Source organism: Strix uralensis, chromosome 16 (genome assembly GCF_047716275.1).
Source record: "Strix uralensis isolate ZFMK-TIS-50842 chromosome 16, bStrUra1, whole genome shotgun sequence".
NCBI classification, from domain to species: Eukaryota; Metazoa; Chordata; class Aves; order Strigiformes; family Strigidae; genus Strix; species Strix uralensis.
In genome coordinates this window covers 5,237,279-5,254,724 of record NC_133987.1, presented here as the reverse complement: position 1 = coordinate 5,254,724, position 17,446 = coordinate 5,237,279, and the positions used below count along the sequence as shown (strand labels likewise).

At 56.8% G+C, this 17,446-nt stretch overlaps 2 protein-coding genes across 4 annotated transcripts; one reads left to right on the top strand and one right to left on the bottom strand.

Annotated features, from left to right (window-relative positions):
* Positions 1-1,938: 1,938 nt before the first annotated feature.
* Positions 1,939-5,301, top strand: GNG13 (G protein subunit gamma 13). Of its 2 annotated transcripts, XM_074886189.1 has the most exons (4): positions 1,939-2,256; positions 2,819-2,915; positions 4,098-4,220; positions 5,095-5,301. In XM_074886189.1, exons 3-4 carry the CDS (start codon positions 4,123-4,125, stop codon positions 5,198-5,200), a joined length of 204 nt encoding a protein of 67 aa, XP_074742290.1. In that variant the 5' UTR covers positions 1,939-2,256; positions 2,819-2,915; positions 4,098-4,122; the 3' UTR covers positions 5,201-5,301. The 2 variants fall into 2 exon arrangements, with proteins under 2 accessions (XP_074742290.1, XP_074742289.1); XM_074886188.1 differs by lacking the exon at positions 1,939-2,256 and having other exon boundaries at positions 2,584-2,915.
* Positions 5,302-5,631: 330 nt separating this feature from the next.
* CHTF18 (chromosome transmission fidelity factor 18) lies at positions 5,632-17,291 on the bottom strand. 2 transcript variants are annotated; one of them, XM_074886187.1, is made up of 22 exons: positions 17,177-17,291; positions 16,849-17,032; positions 16,567-16,684; positions 16,315-16,489; positions 16,101-16,190; positions 15,908-15,960; positions 15,565-15,706; positions 14,671-14,880; positions 13,802-13,899; positions 13,565-13,688; positions 13,288-13,421; positions 12,824-12,917; positions 12,645-12,743; positions 12,198-12,328; positions 11,746-11,908; positions 11,378-11,602; positions 11,136-11,285; positions 10,111-10,241; positions 8,225-8,369; positions 7,260-7,367; positions 6,445-6,502; positions 5,632-5,937 (listed from the first exon to the last, which is right to left on the bottom strand). In XM_074886187.1, exons 1-22 carry the CDS (start codon positions 17,231-17,233, stop codon positions 5,801-5,803), a joined length of 2,826 nt encoding a protein of 941 aa, XP_074742288.1. In that variant the 5' UTR covers positions 17,234-17,291; the 3' UTR covers positions 5,632-5,800. The 2 variants fall into 2 exon arrangements, with proteins under 2 accessions (XP_074742288.1, XP_074742287.1); XM_074886186.1 differs by having other exon boundaries at positions 16,853-17,032.
* Positions 17,292-17,446: the final 155 nt, after the last annotated feature.

Sequence of the window (17,446 nt, the reverse complement as noted above, 5' to 3'; positions counted from 1 at the left end):
TCAGCCCTGGGGATAAGGGTGGATTTGTACAACAAAATTGTCAGGGGGTGAGTTCATAGCACCAGCAGAGCTGGGGGTGATGCCCAGGACCCTCCCCAAACCTGCTGCTGTGGCCTGCGTTACGCTTCCCAACCTCGGGGGCTGCGAGAGTGCTGAGACTGTTTCTACCAAGGACACTAATTAACCTGCTAAATGAGTTTATCCCTTCGGCGTGTGCACCAGAGAACGGAGTTATCTAAAATACCATCCCTAAGAGAGCCATAATTAGCAGTCGGCGCTGAGGGCAGACCCCCTGCTTCCCAGGGGTGGCTTTGGGGGGCAGTGGGGGCTGTTGGCTGCTCGTCCCAGACACCCTCCCTGGGTGGCCCCAGGCTGTTTGTCACACACAGTATCCCCTTCCCTGCCTGGGGAGTTCTCTCCCCACTCCCAAACCTGCTAAATAACGGGGGGACAGCAGGAAGGAGCAGGATGCAAATCATAGGACAAAAAGGAGTTGTGCTCTACCAGGTGCTGGCCCAGCCAGAAATATTCTGTTTTAATAACTGGACTAAGCTAAGTTTTTTTTTTTTAAAAAAAAAAAAAAAAAAAAAAAAGGCAGCTCGCTGCTAGCTGCCAGATTAACAGATGGCTACAATCATTAATATTGCAAAACTTCAGGAGTTCATAATTCTTTAATCTACAAAGCTGGTGGGGGTAGCTAATGCGGGTGCTGCAATCTGCCAGGCTGGGAGCTGCCCCCCCACCGTGGCCAGGGCTGTCCCGGACCCCCCCGCCTGGCCAGGACAAGGCTCCCTGCCCGCGCCGGAGGAGCCTGCGGCCAGGCAGCTGCTGCTGGTGGTGGGGATGAGCTTAATGACCCCCCTGGACTTAGGGCTGGTGGTGATGGTGGCTCTTAAATTTACTGGGCACTGCACCCCCACGGCTCCGCCGGCCCCCGCTCAGCCCTCGCTGCTGTCAGATTGCGGAAAATCCACGGAAATCCAGTAACCCGTCTCCAGTGTCATTTTATCTTTAAAGCCAAGCCTTTCCCATAATTGTTTGGAGGCAGCGCGGGGAGATTACGATTGATGTCAACAGCCAGATAATCTGCGGTTCAGTTCGGTATCGCTGACCTCGTTAATAGGTGCAGGTGGCGTTCGGAGCGGGGGGAGCGTGTCCTGAGCCACAGCTGCCCCCAAGGAGCCCCGTGACAAAGACAAGCCCAGCATTGGTGTTGCAGTAAAAAAAATATATTTATGCTTTCCTTTGGGTGAAAAGCCTCATGCTGCGACTGCAGCGGGCTCAGGGTTTGGCCCCAAAGCAGCTCCATCGATTCCTGGCCAAGCCCCAGGCTCCAGCATCTCTCCTGGAGAAGGCGGAGGGAGGCTCTCACGGCTATCGATCGCCTGGGGAGGCCGAGGGCTGGCGGGGGACCCCAAGGGCTGCCAGGAGACCCTGGCTCGCCCCAGCCCTGTGTGCTCAGCGCCATCCTGCTCCGGGCATGTTGACCATGCAGAGGCTGGTGGGGCTTCTCCTTTGGCTACACCATCGGTTCAGGGCATCGGGCTCCTGCTCAGTAGAAATGGCTTTGGTGGTTTAATGCAATAAAGGCTTCTGCCTGCTGGAAGAGACATCCTACATATATATATATGTGTATAGAATGTATTTTAGATATGTGTCTTTTTATAGGTGTATATATTCATTATATTTATTTTATATAATATATGTTATATAATACATAAAAGATAATATTATAAAAATTATAACAACACACACATATAATATGAATATATCTATTCCATCTCCATACATATGTTATATATAGATGCATGTATGTGTGTGCATGTGTAAATAGATACATATGTAGACATAGCCACCCTTTTTTTATAATGTATGTGTACATTAGACATTCATATGTGTTTGTATAATTGGATGAATCCAGCCCAGGTGTGTTTTACAGAGGACAAACAGCCGCCCGCACGGACACGGGCCCTGGCTGCCCACGGACGGGTGTGAGGGAGGGGCTCTTGGGGCACAACCGGGGCAGTTTTTCTTTGTGGAAACCTTGCTTTGCTTTTTTTTTTTTTTTTTTTTAAGCGCAAAGCTGCTGTCCCCATAATTACCTGAAATTTTTTTTTAATTCGCTGTTTAATGAAAGGGAGTAATGGGTTGGGTTGGGGTTTTTTTTTTTTCCCCTCACTTGTTTATGGTTTTGCTTTTGCAAGAGTTACATCTCCTGCAGTCAGCTGGCGACTTTGTGGGCTTTTTCCCCTCTCTGTAAGTCACACATTATTATTTTTTAATGTTTTTGCACTTTTCCCTTTGTGCTGACCCTGCCCCTTCACCCACCATATGTTCAGTCTCCAACTGCTCACTTTTTGCATTTATCTGTTCTTTTTCTCCGTTTTAGCTAACCCCTCCCCGGGTGCCCCCCCTCCCCGATCCTCCCTGCCCCCCCCCCAGCTCTGCCAGCACCAGGGAAATGGGAAGAAACAAGAAATCTGGGGAAGCCATGGGGGGGGTGGCTGGCTTGGGCAGGGATGCAGACAGGGATGCAGGCGGGAGCAAGGGCCTCCCTGGGGTGCCACCGTGTCCCACCACACGTTACCCCCCACCCCTCCTTGGGGCCCTTCTGTCCCTTAGTGCTCTGGGGGAGGCTGGGGTAACCCCATTTCGGCAGCTCGGCCGCCGGGTACCAGGACGTTCACGTTCAGCGGAGCCAAATCCCCCGGGAGCAGCGGGGGGAGGACGCTCCCATTATCCGGCTCCTGCCGTGTCGGAGGCAGCTGGACCAGCCGTGCATTAATAGATTACACAGAGGATTTGGGCTCGCCAACAGCGAGGGGAACGCTCGCGGGAGGCAAGGCCAGGGCGGCGAGCCGAGCGGCGGGGACGGACGCAGCCCCCGCTCCCCGCTAACACCTTTTCCAGCCAAGGTAGGTGGAGGGCTCAACCGCAGCGCTGCGATGCTGGTGGGGTGGCTGGAGTGGGGATGGGGATGCTGGTCCCCATCTGCCTCCACAAGAGCCACCAGAAGGGACCCGAGCCCCGGGGAGGCCGGACGGCGGGTGCAGGGGGGTGCTGGGCTCTGGGTGCTCACCCTCCTTCCACGCCTGGCTGTTTTTCTGGGGGATGCTCTGTGGAGAAGCCGAGCTGGGGCAGCCCGTGCAGCAGCCAAGCTGTGGCAGCGTGTGGCTGGATTTCATGTCCCCCCACCACCAGCCCCCCCCAGCCCTTGCCTGTCCCTGTGCTGGGGGCTGCAGCCTGGCCTGGGGTGCAGGATGGGGGCGTGTGGGCACCCCGGGTTCATCCAGCCTGGGTGCAAAGCAGCATTGCTGGGTGCTGCCCTGGGGGCGTGCTGGAGGGTCTGGGGTCACGTCCAGTCACAGGCAGGGGAAGGCCCCCTGTGCCACCAATTCCTGGGGAGGGAGGAGGAGGGGACACAGGATCCAGGTGCTTGCAGAGGGGCTCATGCCAGCTTGTGCCCCATCGGCTGCTGTGCCTCAGTTTCCCCATCACGCATGTCCCCACCATCACCCAGGGCCGCAGCTGCGCGAGGGCTGGAGGGAGGGGGGGGTGTGTTTGGGGGGAGGGGGTACATGGCACTTTGTCCTGCTCCCCAAATCAGAGCTGACCAGCCACACGAGCCATTTCCGGGGATGCCCAAAAATCCTTCCTGGTCCTGCTCGGGGTCACGGCCAAGCAGGAGAAGGACAAACACCCCCTTCCCCCCCCGCCCCGACAAATAGCTGCCGGTTGATCTTTGCCACTCTCCACCCCAAGCAATTCCACCATCCAAATTGCAGTCAAATTTGGCTGGGTCCTTTGGTTTTGCATGTGCCCGCGGGCACAGCACAGCTACAAGAGGCCAGGGCTGAGCACCCACCCTGGGCTGCACTGGTCTCACACCCACAGGTAGCCTTTGCCTCACGAGAACAACCCTGAAAGCTCCTGGAGCCACGAGCTGCTCCAACATGGGGCTGGAAACCTGCCCCGGAGCACGGTGGCACACTGTGCCCATCCTGGGGACCTGCTCTTTGGGGGGATGCAGACCTGGGAGGGGGGTGGCCGGGGCAGGATGCGACCATGGGATATGGCACTAACATCCTCATTTGCAGCCCCGCAGAGCCCCCGGCTGCCGCCATGGACGAGTGGGACCTCCCGCAGTGGAAGAAGGAGGTGGAAAGCCTGAAGTACCAGCTGGCCTACAAGCGGGAGATGTCCTCCAAGACAATACCCGAGTGAGTGGGTGCCTACCCTCCCCTTCCCGTTCCCCCCACCCCCCGAGCTCTTCTCCACCCCGTAGCCAAAACCTGCATCCCCCTTCCGATCACCCAGAGCTCCCAAAACAAGGTGGGTTTTCCAACTTTCCCTTTATGGGTCTTCAAGCCCTCCAAGTTCCAGAGGCAGAAACAGCCCCAGCCCCAGCACTGGTGCCCAAAAAGCCCCTGTGCTCCTTTCGCCAAAGCCCCCCCGTTCCAACTCCTGCCCAAGCTCCAGTGGTGGCAGCGGCTGTGGGACCCACCCCCCCTCCCTCCCCAAACACCCAGGTGCCCCCCAGCACTCCAGGCTCAGCTGGGCGAGTGTGCAGACACCCCCCGCCCCAGAGCTCAAAAGACTTAAACTTTTAAAACCTCAGGGACAAGTCTTCCCCCACACTGGTTTGCAGCTCGCTGCTCCTCAAGGCAAAGGGGCTTGGGACATCCCACCAGTTAACCCAGCCCGTGGCCCCATCACTCACTGGCCTCTTAGAAGGTGGGGGGGGGTGACAGAAAAAGAACAACTTTAGCAAATAAGTTTAAAAATGCAACGCAAGGGCTGTCTCCATGCCAGCAGCGCCTGGGCAGCCGCAGATGTGGGGGCAAAAGGCTTTTATTAAATTTATGCTTATCTCCCCTGGCCGAAAACCAGCCAGGTACACCCTGACATCCCTGCCAGAGCAGGCTGCACCCCAGCATCACTCCCCACCAGAGCAGGATTTACCCCAGGCACTGCAGCCCTCCCCCCATTATGCTGCCGCCCAGCCCCTGCCCAACACATTTGCAAAATGCTTCGGTGCGACGCAAACCCGCTCGGGTGGGGTCTACGCTCCCCCCTTCGCCCCCTTCTCCGCAGGTTTGTGAAGTGGATCGAGGACGGCATTTCTGAAGACCCCTTCTTGAACCCGGAGCTGATGAAAAACAACCCCTGGGTGGAAAAAGGCAAATGCACCATCCTCTGAGGGGCCACCCCCCACACACCTGCAGCCCCTCGCGCCCCCCACGGAATGTACACTTTTTTATTAGCTAGCTTCCTAATATGACTACCTGAACAAAAACCCTACCCTCATCTTGTCTTTTTATTTTCAGTAGTAGAAGTGTTTCTTTTTTATACTGGGGGGGACACGGGGAAAGCACAGGGGGGTGGGAGGCGTGGGGGGACAGGAGCAGCAAAGGTTTCTCCGGGGTTAGGCCGCAGTTCCCAGTCGCAGACCTCCACTCCCCTCTGCCCATCAAGCAGGCAGCTTTTTCAACTTGTAAAGGGAGAAAAGTTTTTATAAAACATTTTCAGTGATTCAAAATCTTCTTTTGTATATTGTAGGATATAATTTTGCAGGAAAACAGGCAAAATATGACAACTAAGGGTTTATAACTGAAATAAACAGAACAATACTTTATGATTAATTTTTTATATATATTTTATTTTTTTTTAAACAAGTGGGTACTAAAAAATAAACCAACCAAGGCTCATGCACACACACCCCATCCATAGGTTAGAAAGCCAAATCAGCTCATCCCTTCAGTTCCACCCCCGTAATTTCCTGGGCTTCACCTCTGCCCTGCTAGAGCAGGTCCTTGATGTAGATGTTTCTCCTGACGGCGTTGGAAACCCCTTCGTTAAACCTGAACCAGACATCGCTCTTCCCCACGGCCTTTCCCATCTGGCTCTCGAGCGACTCTTCCTTGGAGGCCTGAGGGGCTGCAGGGGGAGGAAGATCAATGTTAAAAACTTGCAGAAACTCTTAAAGTTATAACCTGTGCCCAGGCTGCACGGGCAGGTGAGGGCATGGGGTGGGGGGGTTTGTATTGGCAAAGCTGTTGCTCCCACATCCTGGATCCTGCGAGCACCTGAGGTACCACAACCCTTCCCCCCCAGCTCAGTGGAGTTGTTGGTCCTTTAGATGCTGTCAGAAGCCACCGACCTGTCCACACACACCCCCCTGCCCGCTGTGCCAGGGCCAGTTCACTCAATACCCCCCTCCCCACCCTGCCCATGGCCCCCGGGGTGCAGCGTGGAGGGACACAGCCCCTGTTTAGGGGTGTGGGGTCTGAGCACCATGAATGCAGTGACTCCCTCAGCGGCACCTGTGGCCACCTCGTCTCTCTGCCACCCACCCATGGCCACCTCGTCCCTCTGCCACCCACCCACAGCCACCCAGACCCTCTGCCACCCACCCTGTGGCCACCCTGTCCCTCTGCTACCCACCCGTGGCTGTGGCCACCTGCTGCCGCTGAAGCGGCCGCCCGAAGAAGTCAGTCTCAGGCTGTGAAAAGTGAAAAAAAAAAAAAAGCAGGTTAGTGCGGTTCTGTTGGCGTCTGCATTTACAGCTCACATTTAGAGAGGGCCAAGAACAAGCTGAGTTTCTCTCTGTGCAAGGCTAGACGCTAGACACCACTCAGCTCTGCCCAATTTTAAGCTAAGTCAGGCCTAGGCTGGGGCTCTTGCATGCGGTCATCACCCCACGCTTAGGCCTGCACCAGCCACTTCCCCCTTCAAGCCCCAGGCGCAGGAGGAAGCTGGTGAGCAGGAGCCAGATGCAAATCCTGCAGAAAGGGCCAGCGGCCTCAGTAAAATGCAAATAGCATTCAAAATCGGGTGGGAAAGACAAACTTTAAGGCTCATTGTGCTAAAGCAGGGTTTTATGGGCAGCCGAGGTCGTGGAGAGGGGTGGGGGGGGACACACCACCTCTTGCTCCTCTTGGTTCAGCGGAGCTGCTGGTGCCCTCCCCGCCCCACGAGCAGCTCCCTGCAGCATCCACTGGGCCAAAATTCAGCTATTTTAACCCACTCTTTCCTTCCCCAGCCCTGAAAGCTTCGCGGGGCACGTCCGTAATTGTCACCGCGCTCCCATCCATCCCCACGCTGTAAACCCAGCGATGCGCTGATGGGACGCGCGGTGCCCAACTATTCTATTAAAAGAAACTGTACTAAAAATAAATAAATACCAACGGAGACAGGCAGCCTCCGGCAGGCGAGGGAGGCGCTGGGAGGAAACGAGGTAAAAATTGCAGCCCCCTCACCTTGTCCTCCACCGCTGCTCTCCGGACGATGTGCTCCAGGCGCTGCTGGTGGTTTGGGGGCACCACGGGCCCTGTGTCCCCGCGCTCCCCGAGGCCATTCCCGGGCTCCTGTGGGACAGAGAGACCTGAGTGAGGGTCCCTTTGGGGCCAGGCAAGCTCGTGGTTTGGGGATCCCCCCCAGGGTGATGCACAGCCTGAGGTGCCTTGTCACGCCCCTCTCTTTGCTGCCACGTTTGATGACATTATCCAAACGACCCGGGAAGGAATTTTTCATCATTTTCAGCAGCGCTTTGGGCACGTGCGTGTTTGCAGCCGCTTTTCCTTGGGACTTCACGGTCGGCACCGTGTAAACAAGGAGCCTTCAGAGATGTTTTTGCAGCATCTCTTTGCCCCACGCATCCCCTGAGCTCCAAGAAGGGGCTCTCAGGGATTAATTATCCCCACAACACCGGGGCAGAGCAGGCACCAGCTACACCCAAGCTGTTTCTCAGCCTTTTCCACCTCCTCCTGCCCGCTGCTCCACGGAGGGTTTTGGTGGTGGGCAGAGTAACTCTGCTCCTCCCGGGGGCTTTGGGACTTTGGGGAGGATCGGAGTGAAGCAGCGAGGGAACATGAAGGCAGGAAAGAGTGGGGTCAGCTCCCCCACAGACACATACAAATCACAGCCAGACAAACTAAAATTCTAAAATTCCCATCTCATCGCATCCCTTGTTAGAGGATTGAAGGGCTGAAAGCTTTAACTCACTGTGAATGTTTCTTTCCACAATTCCTGCAAAAAGATGAGCCCTTCAGGCACAGATGTGCTGCCCAAAGGCAGATGTGCAGGCAGACGGCTGTGGGGGTTAATCCTGGATTTCCATTTGCAGAGCAAAAGCTTTGGAAACACCAGGTCCCCAAACCGGCCCTACGGACTTTATCCCCACCGATGCACCCACCACCCCAAGGACACCACGAGCTCTCCCTACCTCACTCAGGTTTCGTGCCTGCAGCAAAGCCTCCGTCCTCCTCATCTTCTCCAGCTCAATCTCCCTGGCGATGAGCTGCTTGGCCTGGTAGGTGAGCTGCCTGCGAGCCGGCAGGTCCGGGAACCGGCAGACGTCCTCCACGTTCCTGCGTTGTGGAGAGCAGGAAGCAAGAGAAAAATCAATCAATACCAAAAATAAAAAAAGCATTATGCAAACTGCAGCCTGAGAAACTCCCCAGACTCTCAGCCCCGTCCCCTCCAGCCTCTCGGTATGATCCTGGCCACGGTGCCTCAGTTTCCCCATCGCTGCCCTCCCTGAGTCTGCATGTGTGATGGCAGCGCTGGAAGCTGCCGGGCACGTGGAGCCAGGTTGCTGCAGGGTATCTCAGCTGAACGGGACCTCAGGAGGGATTATGTGCTTTTTAATCTCGGTTTTAATGCAAGAAGAGGAAACGGCAGGCGGGTCTGTGCTGAACAGATTGCCCTGAAAAAGCCACAGTCACAGCCCAGCTTGGGTACAAGCAGCACCACGGCCCGTTGCATGAACCCCGAGGTGCCTGCGGGGAGCTGTTTAATTGAGATACGGCCATGAACAGTAATTTTGGCTAATCAGAGCAGTTTTATTCTTAACGAGGTTGGTGCACCAGATCTGGAGTCAGGCCTGTTTCAGTACAGCAAAAGCCCAGGCGCAGTCCCAGCACCCAGGAGCCAGCTGGGCCAGTTCCTCTGCCAGCTGTAAATATTTCACACTTTATTCACATTCAATATTATTTCCCTTAAAATAAAAGGAGCAAAGTCCTGTGTCAGATGACTTTGCAGTCATATAGAAACTCGCTGTCAAATCCATGATTTTAAAAGTTTACAAGAGAAAACACAGGTTTTGCTGTCGAGAACAGCTTTGTTTGCCACAGAGATGCTGGGATGCGACTCGCAGGTGCCACTGGGACGTGACACCCCCGTGGTCTCCACCATCACTGCGCGTGGCCAGGAAACAGGCTCAGGATTCACCAAAAAAAAGTGAAGCAAAGCAAAGCAACGCGCCTGCTCATGCCACGTGGCTCCCAACATGCCCCGGTTTCCCCACGGCTGCGTTTCGGTGCCCAGCGTGGGGAGGGGAGGGCAGGACAGGTCCCTACAGCCGCTGCAGCTCCCGCAGGCCTTTCCACAGGAAAGAAAAAAAAAAAAATAAAGTGCTTCACTGTAATTAGATACAGCTGCTTGATTTAACAGAGGCTAATTTTTGTAATTAACTTTGCACCAGGAAGACATTAGCATTGCTCCTAGCTGTGGTCGGGTCTGTACGACTTCACTGAAGTGTCAGGAGAGTTTAGGGCTCTGTATATACTTAAAGCACAGTGAGACTCGGGTCTAGCAGCGGCCGGCTGTCAAAATACAAACTAACCGTGGCTACGGTGACCTGTGTGCAACGTTCCCAGGTGGACTTGCTCTCCCCTGTTCCCACAAGCCCCCAGCAGCTTCGGTCCCTCCTCTGCCAGCTCTGGCAAGAGCCAAAGGCAGCTCCTTCCTCTCCCTTAATCCCATTAAAGCAAAACCAGCCTTGCTTCGGCCTCAGTCTGAGGGAGCGACGGGGCAGCCGGACCACGCTGCGGCTGGAGCAAATCCAGCGGCAGCCCCGAGCACCCGCCAGGCTCCGGGGTTCCTCCTTTAAAAAACAAAAAGGCAAAAAAGCAGATAATCGGAGCAAGTCGGGTCCCTGCAGCCATCCCAGCACTGGGCAGCTCACACCAACCCGTCTGCCATCGCCAGAGAAACCTCTGAGCTCTTGCTGCAAGAAACCAGCTCAATGCTACGATGTTTTCAGGCTCAGACTCCTTCCCAAACTGTTATTTTCGACCCCTACGCCTTCTCCCCACCCTTGGGACTTACGGGTCGAGCTTGTAGACGTACTGGCCCTCGGGCAAGCGTTCCTGGTGGTAGGTGAGGTTGTAGGCCAGCATGGTGCTGATGAGGTCTGCCAGCTGCTGCTTCTCCTTCAGGCTGTAGAGCTGGGTGTTCACCTGGGGAGGAGGAGAGCAGAGCCCAGCAAGGGGAGAGCATCACTAACCCAGAATGATTTCTAAACACAAAAATAACCCGAAGCACGGGGTTTGTCTCTCTAGGAGAAAGGACAGTTAATACCCGCGAGGTTCAGACCAAGTTTAGTTTCCTATTAGGGACACACGTACTTCACGGCGCAGGGACGGTCCCTTCCAACAGCCCCAAGGGTAAATGCACCCAACGCAACCACACGTGCAGGTGAACCTGCTGCTGGAAGATCCCCCCCAAGCCCCCCCTCAACGAGTGCAGGGGTCCAGGATTCGCATGATCAGCACTCTGGTATCTCAGCGCCGTGTCCCCAGCTTTTTTTTGACTTTCTACAATAGGTGACTGTTAGACTGGTGCTGAGGGCTCTCTGGGTTTCTCAAATCTGTGTTACAGTGGTAAGTTTAAGAGTTAGCTTTTGAACTGTGGAGGTAAAAATAGAGAAGTATTTCTAGCCTGGTTTACACTCTTTGCCCCACTATGATACCTGTCTGCGTTGGTTTGGCAGTCAAGGGGAAAGCAATCTTAATAAGTGACAAGCTGTATTTTGCACATTTAAGGCTTTCAGTGGCTTTTGCAGCTGTTGTTATCCTAAATAAGCTACGCTAGTCAAGCTTTCTACAAAAGTGTATGTGTATCTAAATGGGCACAATGTTAAGTAAAACTCCACAGAAATTCTGTTGTTGTGTTGTCGTCTGCATCGGCTGCAATCGGGTCAAACCGACCCCAAATTCAGGATGGAGCTCTGGGATAGCTCAGCCTGGGTGATGCAGAGCAGGGGACGAGTCCCAGCCCTCGCTGAGGCAGGGGGTTGGAGAGGGGACACGACATCTGGCCACTGCAGTGAGAGGGGGCTGGCAGGAACTCACCGGTCGGAGCTTGGGGGCGATGATGTCCAGCAGCAGACAGAGCACCTCCAAAACGAGGGGCTGCTGCCCTGCGCGGCTGCGAGCGCTGGGCGTTATCCCCGACACCATGGACACGACGAGGTTCTGCATGTGGTTCAGCTTGGCCAGGGCCTGGGGGGGGAGCAGGGATGACTCAGCCACAGACGCGCCCGTGGGTGACAGAGCTGGAGCCACGCTGTCACCGTGCCCTCCCTGGGACTTGCCTCGTGCTGGCTGCTGGGGTAAGCGAGCCGGGGGATGGTGGTGGCCGCAAAGAGCAGGTGGAAAGCCACAGGCAGGAAGGGCAGGTATCGCATCAGCTGGAAGCTCTGCCCGTGCAGGACAGCCCGGCTCAGCAGGTCGGAGAAGCTCAGCCACTCCAGAGCCAAACACACTGAGTTGAGACTGGAGTCCCGCAGCTTCATGTTCAGGAAATTATCGTACAGACCCTGGAAGTGGGCGCAGGATTAGAGAAGGCCCGTGGCTGGGCAGATGGTCCCGTCAGAGTGCGCTGCTGGGATTCTGAGCATCCCACTGAGCTCAGCTCCAGCATAAGGAAGGGCCCCCCAGCTCCCCCCTTCGGCTGCTCTACCTGCGCCAGCTTCTCCTGCTCCCCCGAGGAGACGGCGAGGTGCAGGATGTGGTGGAAGCGGTGGGAGGAGGCATTGAAGGCAGCCGTCCCCCCGAGGTGTGACAGGTCCTCATCGCCCACCAGCAGCTGGGTTGGCAAAGCAGGGTCCATCCCTATTCTGTGCCTGGGGGGAGCCCAAAGAGAAGAGCTCAGGGTGAGCAGCAAGGAATATTTAAACCCCTGCGGACTGGACTGAAGGCAATCCCAATGCAAATTACTGGGCACTAAAGAGAGCGGCCAGAGAGCATCCAGACACACAAATTTGCTGAAACAAAGCCAGGCTCTCCAGGACCTTTCAGGTTTCCCCACCACAGGCCTTGTAATCAGGGCAGGGGGTAGCAGGAAGCGGTGTGCTCTAAGCTGACAGCAGACCTAATAAATCCGCCCCCTCTCACCCCCCCCCCCCACTTTACCTTTGGACCTTTGGGAGCTGGAAGATGTCCTGCCAGATGGAGAAGAGCCCCTTGTTTTGGTCCTTCAAGCCGATCTTCATCGTCTGCACCATCTGTACGCTCAGCTCCTTCTGGCCTCGGCCGTGGAGGAACTGCAACACAAGTGAGGGGCTGGGGGCGGGGGGCAGACGGGCACAGCGGGGAGGGAGGGGGATGCTCACAGCAGCTAGAAGTGCTGGGGAAAGCCAGAGATGGCGACACGTCGCTCCTCCTCCATTTGTAGGGGAATCAAGGTTAAAAATAACAGAGGGGACAGGGTGGACATTTTAGGGATCTGCCTGGGACACAGATTTTTCCCTCCATCCCCATCTGAGCCCAGAGCAAGTCGAGAGCCACAGCAAATCCGTGTCCCCCAGAGACCTCCTGGCGACGCGGGTACCTGCAGGGTGTTTATGCAGACACGGGTACCTGCAGGGTGTTTATGCAGGAGCGGATGTCGTTCTCTGTCTTCTCGCAGAGCGCCAGCAGCGCGCCCGTGTCCGCCCTCATGCCCTGCCGCAGGGTGATCTGTGGGAGAGGGGGGGGTCAGCAGGGAGGGCCCCCCCAAACCCTGGAGGGGAAAAGAGGAGCCCTGGGCCACGCCGCACCTCGCAGAGCCGCTGGGCGAGCCGGGACGGTGCCGTCCGAGGGAAGTTGAGCAGGAATGATTGCTGCCGCAGCGGCCGGAGGGCAGGGACGTACCTGGCAAAGGGAAGCACAGGGGTGTCTGAGCGAGCCTGGCAGAGGAAGAAATCCAGTGATTAACGCTCCACTCAAAAGAGAGACGGGTTATTTAGCAGCTGCCCGCACACCACTGCACACTCGGGCACGCACAAACGCAACTGTGTGCTCACACCTGGCTACAAGTCACCTCAGCAGATACAAAACCCAGGGGAGCAGGTTTCAGGAAAGCTGAGCGTGTTGCAGTTTTATGTTTTGTAAGGTATTTCTAAGCTGACAGCAGATAATCTGGCACAAGAGGGCTTTGGCTGGAGGCAACAGCAGCCGCCTCGTCGCTTGGGGCAGAGGTCTTGGCTCCCCACCCCTCCCCAGACACGCAGGAGATACTGACTGGTCGTTGCAGATGCAGATGATGGGTCTGAGCAGCAATCCGCCCTCACGCCGCCTCCTCCGGCCCGTGCTGGCCGCTGCCTCGCCCTCTGCATCCTTACGGTGGATGATGTTCAGCAGCACGTTGATAGATGCCTTGGGAAAAAAAAAAAAAAATTGAGGACAGAAGGGATGAATTCTTGCTGTTCAGAGGCAAGAAAACGCTCTTAAAATGAATGCTAAGAGGGCAATAGTCAAGTGGTTAATGCAAAAGGTGACCACATCCAGGCTGGGCTCACCGTGGGCGCCCCGTCTATCTCATCGATGATCAGGCAGTTGGGCTTCTCGTTGGTGCCCAGCACAGACTTCATTTGGGTGGCAGCTTCAATGCGGGTTTTAAAAACCTCGGGGCTGCGGTCGTCACTGCAAGAGAAGGTGGTGTCAGGCTGCTGCGGCACAGCAGCACCCCCGGCAGCTCCTGGGGGCAGGGCAGGGCCACGCAGTCGGCGCAGGCTCACCTGGCGTTCATCGCTCACCTGGCGTTCATCTCGACAGCGTTGTACCCCGCGTGCTTCGCGATGACATGGGCCAGTGTTGTCTTTCCCAAGCCGGGTGGGCCACAGAGCAGGGCTACCTGTGGCAGAGAGGCTATCGTCAGCCCGGCAGGCAGTGAGGCAGGGCTTCCTGCAGCACCCACCAGGCTGCCACACACGGGGACAGGGCTCTGCAGCCTGCAAAATGGTCTGCTGTAACCCTCGGGAGCTGCTGCGCTGGTTTGTAGACTACCAAGAAAAGGGAAAAGTCACTGGAGGAGGGAGAATGTAACAGCAACTCTCAGAGGTGACAGTGCCATCCTGGCAGCATCTCACATGCATATGTTTAAGTTTGCAGGGCAATAAATAGAAAAGGCTGAACAAAATCCCTTCCAGAATTACGTGCCTGAGAAGCAATGCTTAGTATCTATTTTTGTTTCCCATTTTTTATACCCTCTCACTGGACAGGTTGAAGCTGGTAAGCTGGCCTGGGCATGCTCTCTCTGCTCCCTCTAGCATTTGAGCATCACTGCTCTTTTCTGGATGCAGAAACTCTAGCTCAAAGGCATGTCACGTCTGCCCCTAACAAATAAAGTCAAGACCAACCTCTGCTAAAAAGGGTAGATCTTCCCTCAACCGGCCCATTTAATTTGGCTGGAGGAAGTCTGTTCCCCTCCCCTTGTTATCACATTTCTCAAGCCCAAACAGACAAAGAAATGACAAAACCCCATATTCACCAAGAAGAAACAAGGAATCCAATTTTTCCTAGATCTGTACTGGAGAAGAAGGGGAAGATCCTGCTCCTCACCTCGGTGGCAGGGTGAGGGGGACGGGAGAGGAGACCCCCTGCAGCAGTGTCCTGTCCTGCTCACCTTGTATTTGGGTCTCTTGTGCTGGTCCAGCTCCGCCTCCAGAATCTCCTCTGTCAGCTGGACCTTTGTTTTCCACTTATTCTGCTGCTCCTTAGGCTGGTTGAATGGAGGATGAGCTTCAGTGCTGGGCTTGGCCTTCACAGCCCTCTCCTTCCCGAACACCACCGTGTCCCAGAGCTTGAGCCACTTCAGAAGGCAGCGGTTTGTGTACTGCGTGTGGGCGAGGAAGCAAACAAACCCATCAAACCTCGGAAGGATCGGGCCACGGACAGCGGAAGGGCCTCTCTTTCACAGCTTAAAACCAGCGTGGCCTGCAGAGGAAGGAGCCGAGCCCGGGGAGGCAACGCACAGTGCGTCTGCCCAGACAGACCTCAAGCGGGTGGCACGTCACCCCCTGCCATGGCAGCGGCTGCCCAGGTTTCCTCCTGGCATCTCTCTGGGACAGCACGGGAAGGCGGTTTCCCTTCCCACCTCGACCACCATCCCAGAGGGCAACCAAGGACAAGTCACACCAGCCCTGCTGTCCCTTGTCTGTCTCGGCTCAACCCAACGCTTCTCAGCCTCTTCCATAATTCCCAATTCCCTACAAAACTTCTAATATTCAAAAAAAACCCGAAATAGCCAACAATTCCTGGCTAAAGTCCTGTCTTTTTCGTCTTATTTTTGTCATCTTTCGTAATCTCTTTTCTCAGAAAGTCCACAGCTGAAAACCCCCTGCCCCGAGCTCTCAGCAGCAGGCCTGTCCCTGAGCAGGGCTAGCACAGACGGAGCCCCCTCCAGCCAGTGCTTCCAAAAAGGCAGCACCATAAAACCTTGACCCCACAGCATTACGGAACAGTTATAGAAGTGGTAAACCCACCCAAACCCCAAGCCCCACTTCTCCCAGTGCCTCACATCATCACTGAGCAGCTCCATGTAGCGCCGGGGCATGAATTTGTCCACCCAGAGGCAATGCAGCGCAGACTCCTCCTCGTCTGTCGGCTCCGATTCCCCGCGGGGCTCCGGGCTCTCAGCGCTGGTCTCACTCTCAAGGCAACTGCAAGAAAGAATTAATTTGCCCTAAACCACCCAGGGAGTCAGGGGAGGGCTGGGTATTACACCCGGACTTCCCAAGCTGGGGATGCTGTGGGCAAAGAGGCTCCTCTGCTCACAGGTCCCCAAAAGCTGGACCCCACTGGGGCATTTTGGGAGCCGAATCCAACAGTGGAGGAAGTGGGATTTCGCCCCAACACGTCACCTGTTTATTATCTCCGTCAGCTGCTGCGATGCCTCCAGAACACGCCTTCGACGCTTAAGCACAAAGAGGGTGAGAGGGGGGTCAGCGACGTCCCCTTAACCCGCAGCTGGGGGGAACAGGGATTCAGGAGCCAACGCTGTGGCTATCCAGGGGTGGCAGGGGAAGGCAGGAAGGTTGGTATAAGATGTGATACCTCTTCATCCACTTGTTCCTTCAGGTAGGAGAAAGGCACCCCCAGTAAGTGCAGTGGCCTGCGTGCATTCCAGCCCAGGGAATCGGGGACCTGCGAGGACCAGAGGACACACACCGACGCTCAGCACAAGTATTTTATGCTTCATCAAAGGATCCCCTCCTGAAGTGCGTGGAGATCAGAGAGAAGCACGCCCAGCCTTCATATTCCCTCTTACCTCCACCCCTGTCCTGAAGGGATCATCTTTCACCACCATGAAGACCCTGGTGCCCTCGGTGGACGTCACGTTGATGTAGTCCTCCAGGATGGGCGGCCGCTTGAGGACCCGCTGCTTCTTGGAGGGCGGCGTGGTCTGCAGCGGGGCCATGCCGCTCGTCTCCAGGTGGTCCGAGCTGGAGAAAACCAGGTTCCTTTAGAAGGGGCGAGGAAAAAAGCCCTTGAACCCCACCGAAGGGTCAAGGTGGCCAACCTGGCAGTCTGGGGAGCCTCTGGGCCTGCATCCCAGCGGACATCAGGAGCCAACTCATCATCTGCACCGAAGTTGAGCTTCTTAACAGCTTCCAGGCGTTGTCGCTTGGGCTTCGGGGCTGCGAGAGACACCAGGGCAGGAGGAAGAGGAGAAGCATCGCTGACGGAAGGGGGGTGCTGGGCTGCTCCTCCAGCAGCACCCTGCACCGCTCGGGGTGGGGGGGAAAGGGGTCACCAGCACTCGGGGACCCTCCGGGGCTGCAGACCTGTCTTAGGACCAAACCTACTGCGGGCTGCGGGCGGCGGCGGGGAGTCGGGCAGGTCGCAGCCCCGGTCCCTCTTCCTGCGGTTGGTGCCCCCCGGGCCGCTGCCCTCGACGGGGTCCCCGGGGGGGTCGGGCTCCTCCGGCGGCTGCCTCCTGCCCCGGAACCGGGAGATTTTGGGGGTAGCGGGTGGGGATGGGTCATCTGTAAGAGGCGGGACACCACACAGGGCCGGTCACCGGAGGGGACCCGCGGCGGGGCGGGCACACGCGGCTCCGCGCAAAGCCCGGCCCCTGCCCGCTGCCTCTCTGCTTCCGGTAGCGGACACGGCGCGGCGGCCAGGCCCACCTCCCAGCTCGGCCAGCACCTCCAGCTCGGCCGCGAACCGCTGGGCGAAATCCTCATCGCAGCCGTCCCCGGGGCCCGCCATGGGCCGCGCCGGCCCCGCGCCCCGCGCGCCCCGCGCTTCCGGCCGCCGCGCGAGTCGCGGAGCCGCCGCTGATTGGACGAATCGCACCGGCCCGGAAGCGGCGGCGGCGGCGCTGATTGGATACGACGTGCGGCGGGACGCGGCGGCGGCGGCGCTGATTGGATGCGACGAGCGGCCCGGGCCCGCCG

Coding starts and splice junctions, on each gene's coding strand:
- GNG13 (XM_074886189.1), top strand. CDS start 4,123: ATGGACGAGTGGGACCTCCCGCAGTGGAAGAAGGAGGTGGAAAGCCTG. Junction 4,221..5,094: donor TCCTCCAAGACAATACCCGA/GTGAGTGGGTGC, acceptor CCTTCTCCGCAG/GTTTGTGAAGTGGATCGAGG.
- CHTF18 (XM_074886186.1), bottom strand. CDS start 17,258: ATGGCGGGCCCCGGGGACGGCTGCGATGAGGATTTCGCCCAGCGGTTC. Junction 15,707..15,907: donor CTGACGGAGATAATAAACAG/GTGACGTGTTGG, acceptor TCTTTCTTGCAG/TTGCCTTGAGAGTGAGACCA. Junction 11,286..11,377: donor ACCCCAGCAGCCAGCACGAG/GCAAGTCCCAGG, acceptor CTCCCCCCCCAG/GCCCTGGCCAAGCTGAACCA.